Source organism: Diachasma alloeum, unplaced genomic scaffold (genome assembly GCF_001412515.2).
Source record: "Diachasma alloeum isolate Michigan unplaced genomic scaffold, Dall2.0 Dall_scaffold_00295, whole genome shotgun sequence".
In the NCBI taxonomy this organism is placed as follows: Eukaryota; Metazoa; Arthropoda; class Insecta; order Hymenoptera; family Braconidae; genus Diachasma; species Diachasma alloeum.
Window position 1 is genome coordinate 529,001 of NW_021680434.1, and position 19,858 is coordinate 548,858.

The following is a 19,858-nucleotide window of genomic DNA, read 5'->3' on the forward strand; positions in this document are numbered from 1 at the left end:
AACTTACTGTCTCAGCGAAAAAACTCACAAGACATTGTACACGGAGAATTTCGTAAGCTACAAAAAAGGTTTCTTACGTTTTTTCCATCTTCAATAGTTTCAGAGATATTCACGAAATAGTTAACGCGATGTCGCGCCGCAGGTTTTCTTTAATTTTTCTTTCATCGCTCTGTTGATACCGGCTCGCAACAGTGAGCGGGTTCGAGCGTTCAACCTGAAATGATAACGTTATTGTTTTGATATCACCGCGGACGAGAAATTCTGGAGAAGTCAAGTGTCAATATGTTTGGAGTTTTAAGGAGGACAGGGGGATTTTTCAAACCTTCGGGAATTGATCGGAAATGTTTCGGTGGATTTGTGTACAGTGGAGAGGTTATTCAGGCTAGGAGAAATGGCCTGCCAATTGTTGCACTGGAGACAACAATTGTCACACATGGCATGCCGTATCCCGATAATTATGCGACGGCTGTCACTGTTGAGAGTGTGATAAGGAAAAAAGTAAGGATGCAGGGGTCAATGGATTGTCCTTGCTATTTTCTTGGTTTATGATTGTACACTGATAGAAAAAATTAATTTGATCAAGAGAATTTTATTTGAACCAACTATCATTTGGTCGTCAATTTTGAAATAAACATTATTTCATAGTGAATACGAGTTATCTCTTCTTTGGAAACATTGGATTGGGAGAAATCGAACTTCTCTAGAATTGAAGTTCTTTTTGTTTGTCGCAATAATGAGAGCATTTGATTTCTCTCTAGCCGAAAGCTTGCCAACTCCAGAAATTCGTTGGTTCACTCAAAAATCAAAATTATTCTCTGTAGTATTAGTGAGAGGGTGATCCAAATAATATTAATAGAATTTTCCTATTTTTGTGGTGAATACATGCGACTTGACGCCAAGGACTGTTTTATTTGATTCAAGTAAATGTATCTGAAGAAGAAATAATTCAGTAGTGAAGCGGTAAACCGGGTTAAGTCGATTTTGACTTTTGATCAGTTTTTGATGAATATCTCAGAACCTAAGAGAGATAGCAAAATTTTTCTCATGACCTTTTTTGTAGAACCAATTAAGGGCTATAAAAAGTTCCTGACAAAAATTTTTCTATCTCTTTTAGATTCCGAGATATTCGTCAAAAACTGGCCAATAGTCAAAATCGACTTAACCCGGTTTACCGCTTCGCTACTGAATTGATATTCGCCGTAAGATCTTACTCATTTGAAATTGGTTCAAGTATACAATAATTATTCCGAGAGAGAAACATCTCAAATAATTTAAAAAAATAACTTTTTCTATCAATGTATGGAAAGTAGCAGTAGCTGTCACTCTCATTCGCGAATAATTTGCCGATGTCTGCTTGGAAGTAATTACAATTGCAGGAAAAAATTTTACGGAAGAAATTCCGAGCGAATCTAATTTTTTTTCTTCAAGGTCTCGTAAAAGAATTTTACGTTTGATTAAAACGAAAGTTATCTTGGTAGTGAGTCACTTTAAGAGAACAAGTGAAAATAGTTATAATTTAATTTTTCTTTTATTTTATACAGAAAAGGGCTTTAAGAAAATTTCTATGAGAAAAATTCTTCAAGCGAAGTGGATAAAATTGGAAAATTGCGAATAATTTTCCAGGGAGCAGTTCCCGCAACAATCGGCATAATTAACGGCCGAATCCATGTGGGTCTGACCGAAGAGCAGATTAAAAAATTGGCTGTTGAGGCTGGGGGTCCCCAAAGTGCCATAAAATGCTCGCAAAGGGATATCTGTGGTGTTGTGGCTGGAAGAGCGAACGGTGGAACCACTGTTGGAGGCACTGTGACAATAGCCAAACTCGCTGGAATTCCTGTGATGGCAACTGGTGGTATTGGAGGGGTACACCGGGGAGCTGAGGAAACATTCGATATTAGCTCGGATTTAGTTGTTCTGGGGAGGACTCCGGTGGCTGTGGTCTGCGCTGGGGTCAAAGCCATTCTCGATATTCCCAAGACTCTGGAGTTTCTGGTAAATTTCGTCAGGAATTTTTCAGTCCTCTGGACGCAGCCATCGGCATCAATCATTAGATGAGTAATATTATGAGCAGTTGCGCCTTGCGATAATTAAGGTTTAATTAACTTCCCTGAAATTTGAAAAATAAGAAAATAATTGATGATTCAAATTTTCAATAGATTATGAATTAAATCATTGGCAGTATGGAATTGTCAATTGACTATTGAGTAAATAATTATTGAGTAAATATCTCCGAACTCAATTATTGATTGGCAAAATAATTCGGAAATTAATCATCAATTAAATATCAAATTCCGAATTTTTTTAAATTTTACTGATGGGCAATTTAAGAATTAATTGTTGAGGAATATCGATAATCGGCTTATTCAAAATTTAAGTGTATTTAAAATTTATGATTATGCCGATGTCTGCGTGGAAGTAATTACAATTGCAGGAAAAAATTTTACGGAAGAAATTCCGAGCGAATCTGATTTTTTTTCTTCAAGGTCTCGTAAAAGAATTTTACGTTTGATTAAAACGAAAGTTATCTTGGTAGTGAGTCACTTTGAGAGAACAAGTGAAAATAGTTATAATTTAATTTTTCTTTTATTTTATACAGAAAAGGGCTTTAAGAAAATTTCTATGAGAAAAATTCTTCAAGCGAAGTGGATAAAATTGGAAAATTGCCTATTTTGTTTTGCTAGAAGATGAGTCATCTTGATGAGGAATTCAAAAAGAAATGGTCAACACGCATTTTTCTGGAAATTTAAATTTAAACTCAAATTGATGTGAAATGAAATTAGAGAGGAAAATTCAAAGAATTTTTCAATCTCTCAAAAGTAATCACAATCACAGTAAAAAATATGGTAATAAAATCCAAGAAAAACAAATTCTTTTGGTTTTCAATTTGACATAAAAAATGATCTTATGTCTGGATAAAATAGCAATTATCTCGGTAACTGGTAATTTCACGAGGAAAAGTCAAAAGGAATTTTTTGTCTCAAATTTAATTCCCCACAAAAAACTTCTGAACGAAAATTCCGTTATCTCTCTCAGATTCTTAGATATTTACGAATATTTCTGAAACGATCGGCCTTAATTTTTCGCTCTATAATTATCAGGAGACATTGGGGGTGCCAGTGGTAACAATGGGAGATACAGAGACATTCCCAGCATTCTACAGTCGCAGCACCTCGGATTACCTGAAATCCCCGGCGAGAGTATCTGGATGTCAGCAAGCCGCCGAGTGTATAAAAGCTCAAAGGGATTTGGGATTAAATTCGGGTCTAGTTTTTGCTGTTCCCATACCACAATCAGCTTCCCTCGACCCACTGGAGATTGAGGGATTCATTCAAATGGCCCTGAGGGAGTCTGAGGAGAAGAAAATCAGGGGGAAAGCAGTCACTCCTTATTTGTTGAAAAGAATAACTGAGTTGACTGGGGGAAAGTCGTTGGCAGCGAGTAAGTTTTTTAATTAGAATATTTGTACTCTTCATCGTAGGCATCCAGAGATGTGACGAAGTTGAATCGAAAGAAAGTCTTTATTTGAAATTTTTCTATTCGTTTTAATAGGATTTTTTGGTGAAAATTAATAAACTCATATATTTAGTCCAATTAAACGATCTAATTATGTAGGATCAATTCGCTAAATGATTTTTCCTTATTTCTGACCCTTATTTCTACCCTTGTGATCCTTAATTTTGGATTCTTAATTTCGACTACCAAATTTTCATCACCAGAAATCGATTTGGATTTTTATAATATAGAGAGAAAAACAAAAATACAGCGGAGAAAAACTTGCAAAAGTTGCGCTCAAGAATTTCTATAGAAAATTCAAAATCTACTGATTTTTTTTTATTGAATGGCGCAAAAAACAGATTGTTGTAATAGAATTCTAGTAAAACTTCAAGGGAATATTCACATAGTTCTAATAGAAATTCAACAGATTTTCATGAACAAAGTGCTGTTTTTCAATTAACGAAAAGAAAAGAAGTTTCAGTTTAAATAAAGGGTTTATCATGAGATTTTTTAATAAACTGTCATTTGATTCAAATCAAGTTCATTTAATTCAAATGAACCATTCATCTGGGTGTACTTACCTCTTTGGTCTAATGAAGACGTAAAAACTCAAATGTTTCAGATAAAATCCTCATTCAGAATAATGCAGCAGTGGCAGCAGAAATCTCCCTGCACTTGTCTAAATTACTTAATCAAAATGAGGAAAATTATGCTAATGATGTTAAGAGAGTAATTCCTGGTGTACCAGTGAGTTAATTTGTAATTACAATTTATAAAAACGTGTTCAGAATAAAATGGAGATGGCGAACTGAGTAAAGTTATGTAAATCACTGCTGACCCTAGAAAGAAATGTCAGAAAACGATTTCGTAATTCTCAAAGTTATAAGAAATTTCTATTGAATTTTCTATTGCATTTCAATTGCATTTCTGTTGAACTTTCTATTAATTTTTGACCGATTTTACTGAAATCTTCAATAGAAAATATTCTATAGAAAATGTCAACAGAATTCGATTTTTCTATACAACTGATTCTGTTGAGATATTTTCTATAGAATTTCCTCGACTCAGATTTTTCAAGTTTTCTTCTCTATTTTTCTTTTCTTCTCATCAAGAGAGTCAAACAAAAAACTTGGAAAATTTGAGTCAAGGCAATTCTATAGAAAATATTTCAATAGAATAAGTTGTATAAAAAATCGAATTCCAATAGAACTAATAGAAAGTTCAATAGAAATCCAATAGAATTGTCTACCGAATTCGCTACGTTTTTCTATGAATTTTTTTCACACGTTTTAGTCAATCGTTCTTCTTCCTCTTTCCATCATTAAAATGTTCTCATCCTTTTACGTAATCCGAGAAAATAATTCCAGGTAGTTATTGGAGGAGCAGTGGAGGACACACTGCTGCAATGTGAGGACACCCCCCTAAAAGTAAGTCACAAGCAAAATCAAAACACATTTTTTATACTAAATAACCAATTTTCATTTCTCATATTTTATTCGTATAATAATGATGATAATAACGAATTCTCTTCATAATATTAAATTAGGGCTTTTTGTTACGCGCATACATAACGTACGAAGAGTTTATTAATATTCCACTTGGTACACGTAGGTATGTATGCATGTTCGTTTATAAATGCACATGCAATTTTACGAAGAGCATTTTGTTAGCGAATTATTTTCGTTCAATTTGTCGTACCTTTCGTTCTCCATTATTCGAAGATGCCATGTGGATCTCACGAGGCAATTGTTCAAGAATTTATCTTCAATTTGTAGTAAATTTTCAATTAAGGCCCGGGTGTACTATCTTTCGAATGTTATCTGGATTTTTTTATCTTTCGTAATTCAAAATTGTCAATTGAGTGGTACATCATGTAGAAATTCCCAAAAATTATGATAGAATGATAAAAAAAATTGAAAAAATTCTGAACTTTTTCAAAGGGCGTTTTTAATTAGGATTCAGAATGAGTTGAAAAATGTGGAAATTACAAATATTTGATTCGCTGTGGCAAATTATCTATTCGCTGTCATTTTCCATGGTGGATAACAAAACACTAACTCCTCATGGGAAGTGACAGCTAGGTATCTCAATTTTCAAAACAGTGGTATGTAGTCATCGGGCATTTTTATGTGATAAAAGTGTGATTAAAAAATTCTCCAAAATATTACAACTTTTTTCAAAGAGCCTTTTCCGTAATAAATGTCTCTGTGCAGTAGGGGAAAAGATTTACGAAATGAGTCTTCCCCCTGATATTGATATTGATGATATTGGGTGACAGGCCGCCATTTGTCACCGTAAATCACATACATTTTTCAATTTCTTGTTATTCAACTTATTCTGAATATAAACTAAAAATGCTCTTTGAAAAAATTAAAATTTTTTTCTACTTTTTTCAAATTTTTCATTCATAATTTTTCAAAACTTTTGTATGATGCAGGACTTAATTGACGATTTCAGATGACGAAAGATGAAGAAAAACATCGAGATAACGTTCGAAAGATGGTTCACCCGGGCCTTAAAAAAAAATTTCAATTCAAATGTTTGATTTTTTGTTGAACATTTTTCGATTTTTGAGTGAAATCCCCATGAAATCCTCGAGTAAGCGCCCTTCGAAGCTCCATGTGCTCCTGCAACACGTTTATTTTAAGATATTTTCATCTTTCAATTACATTCTTACAAAAAGCAAAGCAAGGGTATAGGAAAGCAGTCTCGATAGTTTCTATTATTGGTTGTTTTTTTTTCCTGTTGTTTTCCATTCTTCTAACATTCACAATTATTCTCTCACGATCAACTGTTATAATTTATCACTCTCTGAATATATTTCCGATAAAACAACAATCATCCTCACCACACAATGAAAGACACCAGCATGAAACATTTTTTTTTCATGAATTACATTGTTGTCCCTTTTTACATTGAGTTTTTTTTCTCTGTAGTTTATTTATCTGGTTCGGCTTATCTAGGTACCACTGTGTGAACTAGCTGGTAAATTCAATTTAATTTTTACGTTTAACTGGTTTTTATAGGTAATTTTAGGAGGGTTTTGTGAAATGGGGTGAGTCAGGCTTTGTTGGATGGTGGTTAGTGGAAAATGTGGAAATTCCGGGGATATTTAGCAATAAGTGACTTCGAAAATCATGAAGATCGACTATTTACGTCCAGATAAATGGCTTGTTTGCAGTGAATGGGTTTATTCATTCCTCGTAATAACAGGCATGAAAAAATTTTGGACTATCCAAGTATCGTTTACGGTTCAGTGCAGACTGCAATGTAGATTAAACCATTTTCAATCAAATTTGTCAACTAAATTGCGTGAGAAAAATTCGAGAACAATCATAAATATTCAGCGTCATTCAAATTTTGTCCAAAATTATCATTTTTAAAAATATTCGTTGTTTCTACATGAATGAATAAAAAAATTAATAGATTATTAAAATAAGCAAATAAATAAATTGTTTAAACTTCGATTGTTGGTAAAATTCTGAATGTTAATAAATTTGTTACGATACCGAACAAATGATTTTTGTGGAGGGAAATTGATTGTTTATAAATGATTTATAGAAAATGATCGATTTTGCAAATTGCAATTTTTAAAGTATTTAATCAGTCTTCCTCCAAAAGTAAACTTTCTAATTTGTTTTTCAACTGCAAAAGTAGGAATTCATTTCACTGGAGAAAACGTAGCCAGAGCACTTGGATATCCTTAATAGGAAAACTTAGTAAATTCGCAAGACAATTCTATTGAATTTATGTTGGACTTCATAAGTTTTTTTCGTTGATTTTCTCGATGAAAAGAAAAACATAAAATGAAAATCTTGAAAAATTTGAGCCGAGGAAAATCTATAGAAAATATCTCAATAAGTTGTATAGAAAAATCGAATTCCATTGACTATTTTCTATTGAATATTTCTATTGAACTTTCTATTAGTTTTTGGCCGATTCTATTAAAATATCCAGTAGAAAATATTCTGTAGAAAAAGTTGATAGAATTCATTTTTTCTATACAATTTATTCTATTCAAATATTTTCTATAGAATTCGCTACATTTTTCAACGAATTTTTTTCACGCGAGAATGCAGCGGAAACAACTTATGAAATCTACGTACAACAATTTCTATAGAAAAGTCAAGATCAAGTCACTTTTTTCTATTACATATATCTAAAAAAATGACACATGTGGCACTCTTTTTTATAGAAATGGCGCTAAAAACTAATAGAATTTTTCAAAAGAATTCTTATAGAGTTCCACTAGAAATTCAATAGAATTCCTTAACGAAAACGTTGCGTTTTTCTATTAAATTTATTCAAACCTGCAAACAAGTATTGTTTGAGAAAAAAATTTTCTCTCGATAAAAAAAATATCGTCTCCCCCATAAATTTTATGATGACAAAATGACTCATCCCGTTTCACCACTTTATCATCAATTTCTTTAATCCATTTCTCGTATTTAAATTTAACTCTTTATATATATTATTTTTCATCTTTAAAGCAGGCACTATTCAAAGCTCCCATCATTCCCTCATCTAATTATTCACTTCACTCGTGTAACCCAATTATTGAATTATCTCCCCTTTAGTTTTTGTTTCTTCATTTTTTAAATATTCATCTTGTTTATTTGTTTAATTATATATTTATTATGACGACTATCAATTAAATTACAAACATCCTAATTTTTTTTATTTATTATCGTTAAAGCCTCGAATTTCATCTCAATTAGTTCGTCTTTACGTATCGGAACGGTTCTTCACTAGTTTTTGGTAATTTGTTTGATCTAATGGTGTTACACTTCTCATGTCTTAATGACAGGAAATTAGTTGTTCCATTCTTAGATTATTCATGTTGAGAAGGGGATTTAAAAAAAATAGTTGTGATAAATTTGGTTGATACCAAAGACGAGCAGATCACGTACGAAAAAAATTTAATTAAAATCCTAGTGAATTCCTAGGAAATTCTATTGATTTCTGGCCAATTCGATTGAGAATTTCGCAGCTCATCTGAGCTTTTTTTTCAATAGAAATGTTCAATAGAATAAATCCATAGAATTACGCTTGTTCATAGAAATTCCTCGGCTCAAATTTGCTTTTTGCAAAGTTTTTTTGTTTGATTTTCCGAATAAAAAAGGAAGAAAAATAGAGTGAGGATAAATTAGAAAATTCATGTTGAGGAATTTCTATAGAAAAAATTACTTAGAAAGATGAAATTCCACAGATTTTTTTCTATAAAATAATTGGACATTTGTATTGGACGTTTTCTATTGGGAAACGCGCTCTAAAGCTGCGAAATTCTCCAATAGAAATTCAATGAGAATCCAATAGAATTTTCTATAGAAAAATGCACCGAATTCGCTAGAAAATTCTGTTTTTATTGGACTTTCTATTAGTTTTGGCCGATTCTATAGAAAAATTCCGCAGCTTATCTGTATACTTTAAATGTAAATGTTCAATAGAAAATATGCTATAGAAAAAATGAACAGAATTATTTTTCTTTCTACAACTTATTCTATTGAGTTATTTTCTATAGAAATTCCTCGGCTCAAATTTCCTAATTTTCTTTGCTCAATTTTTCTAACGAAAAAGAAAGAAAAGTAGAGGTGAAAAAACTTGGAAAATTCGTGTCTAGGCATTCCTATAGAAAATGCCTTAATAGAAAAAATTCTATAGCAACCTGAAATTGTATAGCAACTGATTCTTTTCTATCAAATAATTTCTATTGGCCATTCTATATAAAAAACGCGCAATAGCATCAGCCAAAAACTAATAGAATTTTTAATAGAAGTTCAATAGAAATAGAATTTTCTATAGAACTCGATAGATTTTTTATGCAATTTTTTTGTCGAAACCTTTTCAGTATCACGTACGAAAAAACTTTATAAAAAAATTTTGCGAATTAGCTAGAAAATTCTATTGGCTGTCTATTGGGCTTTCTATTAGTTTTTGGCCGATACTATAGAAAAATTCCGCAGCTCATCTGCACTTTTTTAAAATAAAAATGCTCAATAGGAAATATTTTATAGAAAAAATCTACTCAAATTTTTAAAACTATAATTAAAAATTCTATACAAATTGAGATATTGAGACATTTTCTATAGAAATTCATCGAGTCGAATTTCCTCATTTTTTTTGCTTGATTTTTCTAAAGGAAAAGTAAGAATAAATCGAAAAAAAAACAGAAAATTAATGTCGATGAATTAAACAAAAGGGAGATAGCGAAATTTTCGTAATGACATTTGTTGTAGCTCTCAATCGGTTCTACAAAAAAGGTTTTAAAAAATATTTTTCTATCTCCCTTAGATTTCGAGATATTCATTGAAAACTGGTCAGTAGTCAAAATTGACTTGTACCGTTTTACCCCTTCGCTATTGAATTCTGGTTATTTTTTCTGTTAAATAGTTTCTATTGAATATCTTACATTGAAAAACGCACGAGGAATCAGCGGAATTATTCAATAGAATTTCCCAGAAACTAATAGAATTTTTAATAGAAGTTAAAAACCAATAGAAAAAAAAAAAACAAATCTAAATCCAATAAAAAAAATCTAATAGAATTTTCTATCGAATTCGCTTTTCTTTAAATTTTTCTCGTGCGTGATGAGTTATTTTCCTTTCCTAAATGATCAATGACGATGACAATAATTGTTACAGTATTCACGATTTTTGATAATTTCGTTTTGTCACTTTTTGGCTTCTCTGGTTGCTTCCCTTAACAACCTGACAGTGGAAATACTCATGAATGCTTTCATTCAGACGCATTTTGTGCGGTACTAATCGATATTTCGTCACATTATTCCGTCATGTTTTAATGAATATATTGATTACTACCTTTGAGCCACGAGAAGTCAATAATTTACAGTTGTTGTTCAGGAGAATTTGTCTTTCATTGTTATTCCTTCTCAGTTTTGGGTCAATTATGTACACAGCGAGCGGTATGCGTGTCGGTTGGACAGTAATTATGAGGTAATGGTGCAAATAGAGCGACGAAAATAAAACAGTCACGTTCGTCAATGTCTCGGGAAAAATATAGAGACGAGAGAATGGGAAATGGGGGAGAATTTAAGGGGAATCGTAAAACTTGAGTCCAATTTTAGGTTTTCGAGAAAATGTGGATGAAATTTTAAACGATAAATGTCTCTTGGCATTTTGCTCGCCAAGAGCAACTTTTAAAAAATTTTATCTGAATTTTTTGGTACATTTTTTGGATATTTTTGTCAAATTTAATTACCAGTGAAATTTCAAGGAATTTTGTCATTAAAAATTCGGTTTTTCTTGGAAAAATCAAAGAGAACTGTAAATTTCACTCACCCGTATTTTGAATCCGTAATCGTGGCTTTCGCACAAAAAAATGCGAGTAGATTTTTTCCAGAGAATGAAATTCCCAGCAAAAAGTTAAATTTTCGAAATTTTTTCCCGAGACGAAGTGCAACCAGAGTCAGGCAAAATTATAATGTGGAATTGAAATTATTTTATTACGTACAAAATCCGTTAACGGTATTGCTCAATTTTTTAGTTTTTATTAAATTAATCATCAATCACATTTTTCAAATTTCCAAATATTTTACAAATTGGTAATTGACTTGGGAAGATTGACGATTATTTGATTAATCAAATTCACAAATTTGTAAGTAATCATTTAAATACAATTGAAAGTTAAAATGATTTTCAAAACTCAATTTAAAAAATTCTGAACAAATTATTCAATTCAATTTAATTAACATAAGGATATCCAAGTATATTCTACAGTTTAGTGCAGACCACACTATAGATTTAACCATTTTCAATCATTAAATTTGTCAATTGTCAACAGTTACATGAGAAAATTTTGAAAAAAAAATCGTAAATATTTAGCATTATTCAAATTACAAATTATTTTGCACAGAATTATCATTTTTTTAAACATTCGTTGTTTATAAATAATTAAATAAATAAATAAGTAAATAAGTGAATAAATATGCAAAAATAAATATATATAAATCAATTAATTAATAAGTTGAAATTGTTTAATGAATAAATTTGTAACGATTCCGAACAAATGATTTTTATGGTAGAAAATTGTTTATAAATTAATTATAAAATCTGCTCGTAATTTTGCAAAATTGCAATTTTTCAATTATTTCAATCTTCCCCCAAAAGTAAACTTTCAAATATTTTTTCAGATTCTGAAAATATTTTCCAACTGTTCAATAACGAGTTTCAGATTCAGACCTACAATTGTAAAATTTAAATTTGAAATAATAAAATCATTATAAAATTTCCTGAAACTCAGGGTCAAATGGGGTTCAACTGAAAGCTCCGTTATTCAACAACAAAAGTGGAAAAGCATTTCACTGAAGAAAAAATATCGAAAGCACTCAGATATCCTCAAGGTAATTAAAAAAAACATTACTAAAGTGATGATTGTTGCCGATCTCTGAGTGCAATTTCCAAAAGTTGAATTGGAAAATAAAATTGAACTGAATTTGTCTTCCTATCCGTCACAGCATTGGTTATTTATGTAGTATTTATGCAAGTCGTATGTACCGTGTCGAAATTTCAACGACAGCAAGTCTTTCATCCTCGACAGTAACTGCCTCCAACTGGTGGACCCTCTCCTCTCGAAAATGTCATTTCTCCCGTTCTCATCATTTTTCCCACAACGTATTTATGCTTTTCAGTCTGTATGTTAAGTTAATTCGAACGAGGGCAATTACGTTAATGCTCGCGGCTCCCCACTCACGTAACATTCACGTCCAAACTCACTCCTAAATTCTCTCTCACGTTTCCACATTCGTTTTCTCCCCTTCAACTGTTTTTTTACATTTGTTTTTAATTTCATTTCTTGGTCATTTATGCTGAACGCAATGTTTTCATCGAGTACTGGCAGTAACGTGATTTCTTAGTAATTATTCCGCTGTTTTCTTGATGTAACTGAAGATTTTGGGGAATTAGAGTTGAGGGAAATGCCGAGGAAATGACGGGGAAGTGTTGAGGAAATTTAACAGGAGAGAATAGTTTTTTTTCGTCATGTTTTTTATCGGTTTTGATACTCAAAAACAACTCGACACGTTTCAGTCTTTGTCACGCAACCCTCGACTAGACGTTATTTTAATATATTTTTAGTTTATGAGGTGAATTGATGCCCAGGAGAATTAATTCGAGTTCGTGTCGAGTTTAATTAGTTTTTTGGGAGGAATTGAGGGGATAATTTTTCAATTAATAATGCAACATTTGAGGTGATTAAGGGAATAGAACATTCATATCCATTTGATCAGCGAACATTCAGTTGATGGCGATAAATATTTTTTCGAATTTCATTCGCTGCAATTATCGCGATAATGACGTAATTTTCAGGGAAAATATAGTGAGAAATTTTTTTCCGTAACTGATGAAATTTCCTACAAAAATATCTAATACAATTTTTTTTCCATAAATTATTCATTGAAGAGGGCAATTTTCCTATGGAAACAATTTTAAAAAATTTCTCTCGAAATTTTTGTCTAAAACCACTCATTATCGAAATAATCGTCAAATTCCCAGAGGTTTTCACCTGAGAAATTCCCAGGAAAAAAGACTATTCAGGAAACTTTTTTTTTAATTGTGAGTCAAAGGGTTTTGAGGGTTAAACGACCCTTAAGAGGATTTAGGGATGAAAGTCGAATGGTCTTGAGGGTTATGAGGGTCAATAACCCTCAAAACCTTTTAGGGTTAAGAGTCAAATGGTCTTAAGGGTCGTATAAAGTACAGTAAAATGGTCAAAAAGGGCCATTTGACCCTCAACTCAGAGCCTCTTCAAGGGTCGTTTGCTCCTTAAGACAATTAGACTCTCAACTCCAAACGTTCTTAAAGGTCGCATGACCCTTGCGACCATTTGACCTCTAGCTCCGAACGTCTTTGTTACCATTTGAGGGTCAAACAACCCTCCAGGACGTTTTTAGTTGAGGGGCAAATGGTATTGAGGGTTTTGAGGGTCAATAACTCTCAAAACCTTTCAGGGTTAAGGGTCAAATATTCTTAAGGGTCGAATAAATTACAGTAAAGTGATCAGAAAGGGCCATTTGACCTTTAACTCTAAGTGTCTTCAAGGGTCGTTTACTCCTTAAGACAATTAGACCCTCAACTCCAAGCGTTCTTAAGGGCCGCATGACCCTTGCGACCATTTGACCTCTAGCCCCGAACGTCTGTGTTTCCATTTGAGGGTCAAAGGAACCTCAAGGATCTTTAGGATGAAAAATTTCATTCTCAAGAGGTTGTTTGACCCTTTAACTCTCAGCCCTGAAAGCTTTTGTTTCTAGTTGAGGGTCAAATGACCTTTGAGGGCGTTTAGTGTTGAGGGTAAAATGCTCTTGCAGGTCACACAAACCTTGAGAAACTTTAAGGTTAAGGGTAAAATGGTCTTAAAAATCGCAAGGGTTGGACCAGAGTGACAAGAAAGGGTCGGTAGCCCTTTAAGATAATTTGACCCTCGATTCCAAACGTCTTTAAGGTTCGTTTAATTCTCAAGAACATTTGATCCTCAACACTGAAAATTGTTAAGGGTCGTTTGGCCCTCAAGACCATTTGACCCACAATTCTGAACCTTTTTAACAGCTGTTTTTTTTATCCTCGAGACCATTTGATCCTCAACTCTCAACGTCCTGAAGGGTCGTTTTACCCTCACGTAAAAACTGAAAAAAAAACTTTCCTAAATTGTTCTGATCAATCGTTTTTCCTGGTGTTTCTTCAATTCCCCTCAGCCAAACTCAATGAAATCCTCGAAATTAATTCCCCCGACACGCAAAATAATCGACGAAAAACATTAAACCCATAACCGCGATAACACAGACTACTTGTAGAATGCATCAAGCTCGACTGGTCTATTATTTCCGTATAAAAAACAATTCGACGTTTGTCGCCACCACTTCCATAGTCAGGTCTTTCTGTTTTGTCCTACAATAGTTATTCCCGTTGGTGGACTACCTCCGTTTGACATTAAATAACGACGATTAAACTCCCTCATCTCGTAATTGTTATTACCATTGCTCTTCTCCTTGGCTGCATTGCAATTGCGATGAGCTGTCGATGTTGGGGTTGTCTCCTCGAGGATGAGTGCACAGTGACTATTAGTATCACTGTCAGCACCAGTGTCCTGTTGTAGATTACTCGTGAATAATAGGGGATGCTTAACACCGTAGTCCTGGTCCAACTGTTGTGGAAGTAGGGGTACATTGTTGCCTACAATCAAATCTTGTCCTTAATTATTTCGTTTGAATTGGGGAAAATATTCTCTAGTTGACATGCTTCATTTATCTAGGACATTCAAGTGGATCTCTTTCGAGGCATTTGCCGTCAATGGCCGAGCTAATGCCACTGTCCCGGTTTTTGCCACCCTCAACGATTTTTTAATGGATGAAACTTGAAATTTACCAAGAGTAAACAAAGAACCTTAGCAGAGGAAATTTTCTGTTCTTTCAGTCAGAAAAAATGATGGTAATCGCACAGTAAAAAACACTCAGAATTGAATGACTTTATATGAACGGGTGTATATGTTTCGATTGATTTATGTAGAAGGCATCGAAACGAATATTTTGAGGAAAAAAAATCGAAATCGGTCCAATAGTTTTGAAGATATTTGCGAAAAACGATTTAAAAACGAAGTTTTTTCTCAAAAACTATTTGATCGGTCGGGCTGAAATTTTCCACAGAGTTAGTCCTCATTAAGACCGATAATCTGACAGGATTTCAGATTTTTTGGAGTTATTTTAGCCACTTGATTACTCGATTTTCTAAAAATTGACCACTGAGAAGCAAAAATAATGGTCATCGCACAATTGGAAACATTCAAAATTGAATAACAAAGTGTCTGCGATCTGTCGAAAAGTGGCACTTACTGGGACACCCTACAATTACCCATGTCCCTATTTCTGACCCCCGTATTTGAGGGCAAGCTGAGCTATCAGAATCTTTGACTATATATTTATAATAATGGGAGGATATATATACCACCTTTCGATTCATTTCGCATTTTAGAGATGATGATGGTCATTTTGATCATTATTATTCGATAATATTACTGCTGCGCGCTATTCCTCCACGAGGCATTAACTGACAGCGAAGGGTGGCAATAACTGAAACATGACCTTCCCAAGTGGCAGACATTGACACGTGACGGAGATTTTCTATTTTTCAAATATTAATTTATTTCATTATTCCTTTGAGGAAATATCAATCGCGAGTGACAAAAGAGAGCATCAACTATCTACTTGGTGCGCTGATATGACGAATTATGGAAAAAATATAATTACTTGACTCTCATCAAAGACAAAAGTAATTAAAAAGACTTGCGTTAAAAAACAGCTCCACTTGCACATCCGAAAAACTGTAATTACGTTGGAGGAAGGATTGAGAGATTAAAGAGTTAAATGCCCCTAAAAAATCGATAATGCATACAAAGAGTTGAACCTAATTATCCAATCCCCCTAATGTTCTCTTTTAATTCCCGTTATTTCACGATGAATTAACTCGAGCATTTCATAGAATTTTACTCATTCAAGTACTAGAGAAGGAATTCACCATTAAACTGAATTATCAACTCATTCTCTCTCTTCAAAGCTAATAAAAGACGAAAACAGACTACAGAATTTCAATGAACCCGTTTACATGAGCTTACAAGCCCGTCAATCGTTTCCCCCGACGATACACGAAATTGTCATTTCCCACGCTCAACTTTTAATAACTCTTTGATACTTTAAAACTACCAGTAAATGGATTTTGTGCTGTACGAGCGGGGAAATAATACTTTAGAACTGAGATGGAGTGGGAATTAGTGACTCACGCGATTCAACACGAGTCATTGAGAATTTTTTATAAGGGGTATTAACATGATAAACCGGAAATTTACTTAGATTAATGTTTTACACGCGAGTTTTAGATCAATATCTCGGGAATTGCAGGAGATGGCGGAATTATTGTCAAACATTTCGTAGAAAAACCCAGCGAATTCGTTAGAAAATCGGATTTTGATGCGGCTCAGCTGCATTTTTTTCAATAGAAAATATTTTAGAAAAAACGTCAATAAAATTAGATTTTTCTACACAAATTATTCTATTGAGATCATTTCTGCAGAAATTCCTCAGCTCAAATTTTCCGACTTTTTATGTTGAATTTTTTTAAAGACATAATGAGAAGAAAAATAGATTGGAAAGACTTGATTCTTGTCGAGGAATTCGTACAGAAAATGTCTCAATAGAAAAAGTTCCATAGAAAGAGGAAATACTACAAGTTTTTTCGCTAGTTGCTCATTGAAGGGGCTGTAGGGGTACCATTTTCAAGAAATGAGCAGCTTTCCATCGGCCCCCACTCCTCAACCAATGCCGACTCAAGTTTGCAGAAAAATGAGAGGGAAGAATAGGTTTATTTTCGAATAAAATTATTTGGACCTCTGTGTTTACGTACAGAGCACACAAGAAAACGATAAGGGGGCTGAGAGTAGGGGGCAGCGCTCGAGTGTCCAAGAAGGGGATTAGGGGAAAACGAGCCACTAACGGGCGTGCAACTAGCGAGTCTACTGAATTGCATATTTGCTATAAAAAAAACTGCGCAATAACCAATAAAATTTTCTGTAGAAATTCCTCCACTCCAATTATTCAAGTTTCCCCAAGTCATCTTTTTCAATGAAAAGGAAAGAAGAGTAAAGCTTACAAAATTTGGAAAATTTATGTCGAGGAATTCCTACAGAGAATGTCTCAAGAGAAAAAGTTGTACAGAAAGATGAAATTCTCCTGGTTTCTCCTACAAAATACTTTCGATCGGATATTTTCTAAAAAACGCGCACAGTCTAATCGACTTTTCTATTGAATTCCCTAGATTTTCTACGAAAATTTGTCGTGCACTGTACCAGGTCTAAGGACTAATCTAGAACTGCTTCATCTAAGATGCCCAAAATTTTCGAGACCTCTTCGACCAAAGGAAACCCACCAAACCTTAACTGTCACCCAATCCAAGATATCCCCGCAAATCTCGTCTACCGCATGAGTCATCAAAATCCATTGTCCAAAGCATGATAAACCCACGGTCCCCTCGAGGAAGTTGAAAAAGAACCCATCGAAATGAAAGAAACGTGCAGGAAGGAAGGGTGAACTAACCGAAAAAGGGATCTGTGTGTATTAAACTCAATAGTCAACAATCACCATGACTATTACAATATCAAGGACAATATTTCTTAAGCCAATGCCAGTGATTTGTTGTTACTGTGTCGAGGAATGATCTGCGGTGTGCTGAGTTTAGTGCTTGAATAAGCTGTGCAGCAGGATGACGACGTAACTGGATGATGATTAGCCCTACCGAAACTCGATGGATTATTAGTGATGGTAGATGATGAAACGACAATGGGCAGTGTCGTACGTCTCGGTCCAACGTAGTTCATAACACCCTTTCCAGTGCCATCACTACCAGCTAAGGTAGCTGTTGCTGTGCAAGAGGAGCCACTAGCTGTTGTCGTTGTAACGGCAGTTGGCATAGCTGCTGGCTGACAGAATGACTGAATGAAAGCGGCCGATGCCATTGGCGGTGGTTCCCTCAACAGCCGTATCTTCTGTATCATCTCCCTAATTTCATACCTCAGAATACCGAGGAAGCACAACTTGGCAAAAGCTATAACACAAAAACCAAGCACAAAGAGAAGATCAGCAGTCTTTCTCAGCCACTGCATGAGAAACTCTTCACACCCATTGTTGAATGGCTGATGGCATCCCACAGTATCATTGTTAGCATTAACCCCACCAACACTAGCACTACCTAACACAGCGGGACCACAGCAACTCTCTGGTATGAATCTACTGTCAAAGTCACTTGGCCCAGTGACACCACAGCAGGAAAAGTCTCTCTGCAATCTGTCCCAGTTATCACTGAACCTACCCTCCCTCCCGTAATCCAACTGCAGCTTGAGCCTCAACACTGGCCTCAGCTCAGCTCTCATCCTCTCAAACCTGAAGACCCATGCAACACCGATTATGGCATCACCAAACAGCAATGCCAGCAGCAGGACCCAGTAAGCATTCAGCAACTTGGCGCTGAGCCGTCTTGCTGCTATGCAACCCAACAGCTGGACAAGACCAAGCTGCGTTGCTAGTGCAAGATATGCGTACAATGCAGTTGGATCCCATGCTCTTGGTACACCTGGCACCAAATAACGTCTCGGATCACCCGAGAACAACAGTGTACGTGACACAACAGCGGCAAAGCCAAGTGCACTTCCAAGCAGCACTATGTTACAGGCATATATCCATAATCGATAATATCGCATCACGACACCTTGACTACAGTATCGGCTTTGTGACGCCGATGTCAATTGAGTACACGTTGTACCCGTTGTAACAGTTGTTGTACGCGATGTTATAGTCTCTTGTCTACCAGGATTTCTATTTCTTCCCAGTAATTCGTCACTCTCCGTTGCTTCACTGTTATTGTTATTGATGTTTGATAGCCCTTGATTGTGACAACAACCACCACCGCTGCGGAACTGCTCGTTCTTGCTGGTATTGGTTGCGTTTATTATCTTCTCCTTGTCCGTGTAACTGCTGTTGTTTGTTTTATTGTTATTGTTGCAGTAACACTTGTCGATTATAGTGTCAACACTCTCCTTTATTATGTGCTCACTCGTATTGTTGTCTATTACCAGTGTCAATTGATTGCTCAATTGTTGGCAATTACCCACTTCGTATTCACATGAGTTTGTCAGAATTTTTTTAGCGTGCGGCGCGGCAAAACGTTGCAGCAGCATCACCGTCATACTAGAGGGTTGATTTTTTGTGTTTTTGGTTTTTTTTTGCGTTTTTCGGGGATTTTAATGGCGACCTTGGCACCGGTGTCGGGAATATTTGGGGTGATTTTCTTCATAAAAAGGCAGGTGTCCTGATTTATGTTTCTCGATGCTGTGGGCGATCCAATTGGGATTATTTGAACGGTATCTGGTGGCTAGCGGTGATAGCGGTGGGGCATGTCACGCGAGGCATCGTCAAGGCACCTCGCAATCGGGCTGCCATAGGTCACTGTGAACAGAGAAATGTAAGGTGAGTTTTTGGGGTTGCGTGTCCGGGGTGTAAGTTATGGGGAGGGGTTTTTGGGTTAATTGGGGTGTCAGTGGACGGGGTTAATTCGGGGTGAGTGATCCCCGGGGAAATCGGGCTACGGGGTTTGTTGTGAGAATTTCGCGCGTGAGACGGACGATAACTTCGGAAGGGTTTTCAGACATAGGAAATGATTTTTTTGAATTCCTTGAGCGGTTTTGGAGGTGACGTTGACACTGTTGGGAAAGAATTGACATGTCGTGGACAGTCAATTTAGTTGAAGAGCCTAGCGAATTCGCTGGAATTCTGTTGGATTTCTATTGAACTTTCTGGTGGTTTTTGGACGAT

The 19,858-nt window shown here is 34.8% G+C and overlaps 2 protein-coding genes across 2 annotated transcripts in view; one reads left to right on the forward strand and one right to left on the reverse strand.

Moving 5' to 3' along the window:
• The first annotated feature begins 192 nt into the window (after positions 1-192).
• Positions 193-19,858, forward strand: part of LOC107039264 (pseudouridine-metabolizing bifunctional protein C1861.05) — a 61,081-nt gene continuing 41,415 nt past the window's right edge. The window contains exons 1-5 of the mRNA XM_015258790.1: positions 193-498; positions 1,624-1,992; positions 3,099-3,438; positions 4,118-4,242; positions 4,863-4,922. Of these exons, the coding sequence (XP_015114276.1) occupies positions 283-498; positions 1,624-1,992; positions 3,099-3,438; positions 4,118-4,242; positions 4,863-4,922 (1,110 nt within the window). The 5' untranslated portion in view covers positions 193-282. The remainder of the gene's footprint in view (positions 499-1,623; positions 1,993-3,098; positions 3,439-4,117; positions 4,243-4,862; positions 4,923-19,858) is intronic.
• Positions 13,869-19,233, reverse strand: LOC107039265. The gene is made up of 2 exons (XM_015258791.1): positions 17,787-19,233; positions 13,869-14,678 (listed from the first exon to the last, which is right to left on the reverse strand). Exons 1-2 carry the CDS (start codon positions 19,231-19,233, stop codon positions 14,374-14,376), a joined length of 1,752 nt encoding a protein of 583 aa, XP_015114277.1. The 3' UTR covers positions 13,869-14,373.

Bases quoted from the DNA above. Each gene is read 5' to 3' on its own strand.
- LOC107039265 (XM_015258791.1), bottom strand. From the start codon at position 19,233: ATGACGGTGATGCTGCTGCAACGTTTTGCCGCGCCGCACGCTAAAAAA. The intron at 14,679-17,786 runs GTAGGGCTAATC...ATTTGATTGTAG, and splicing joins TAATAATCCATCGAGTTTCG to GCAACAATGTACCCCTACTT.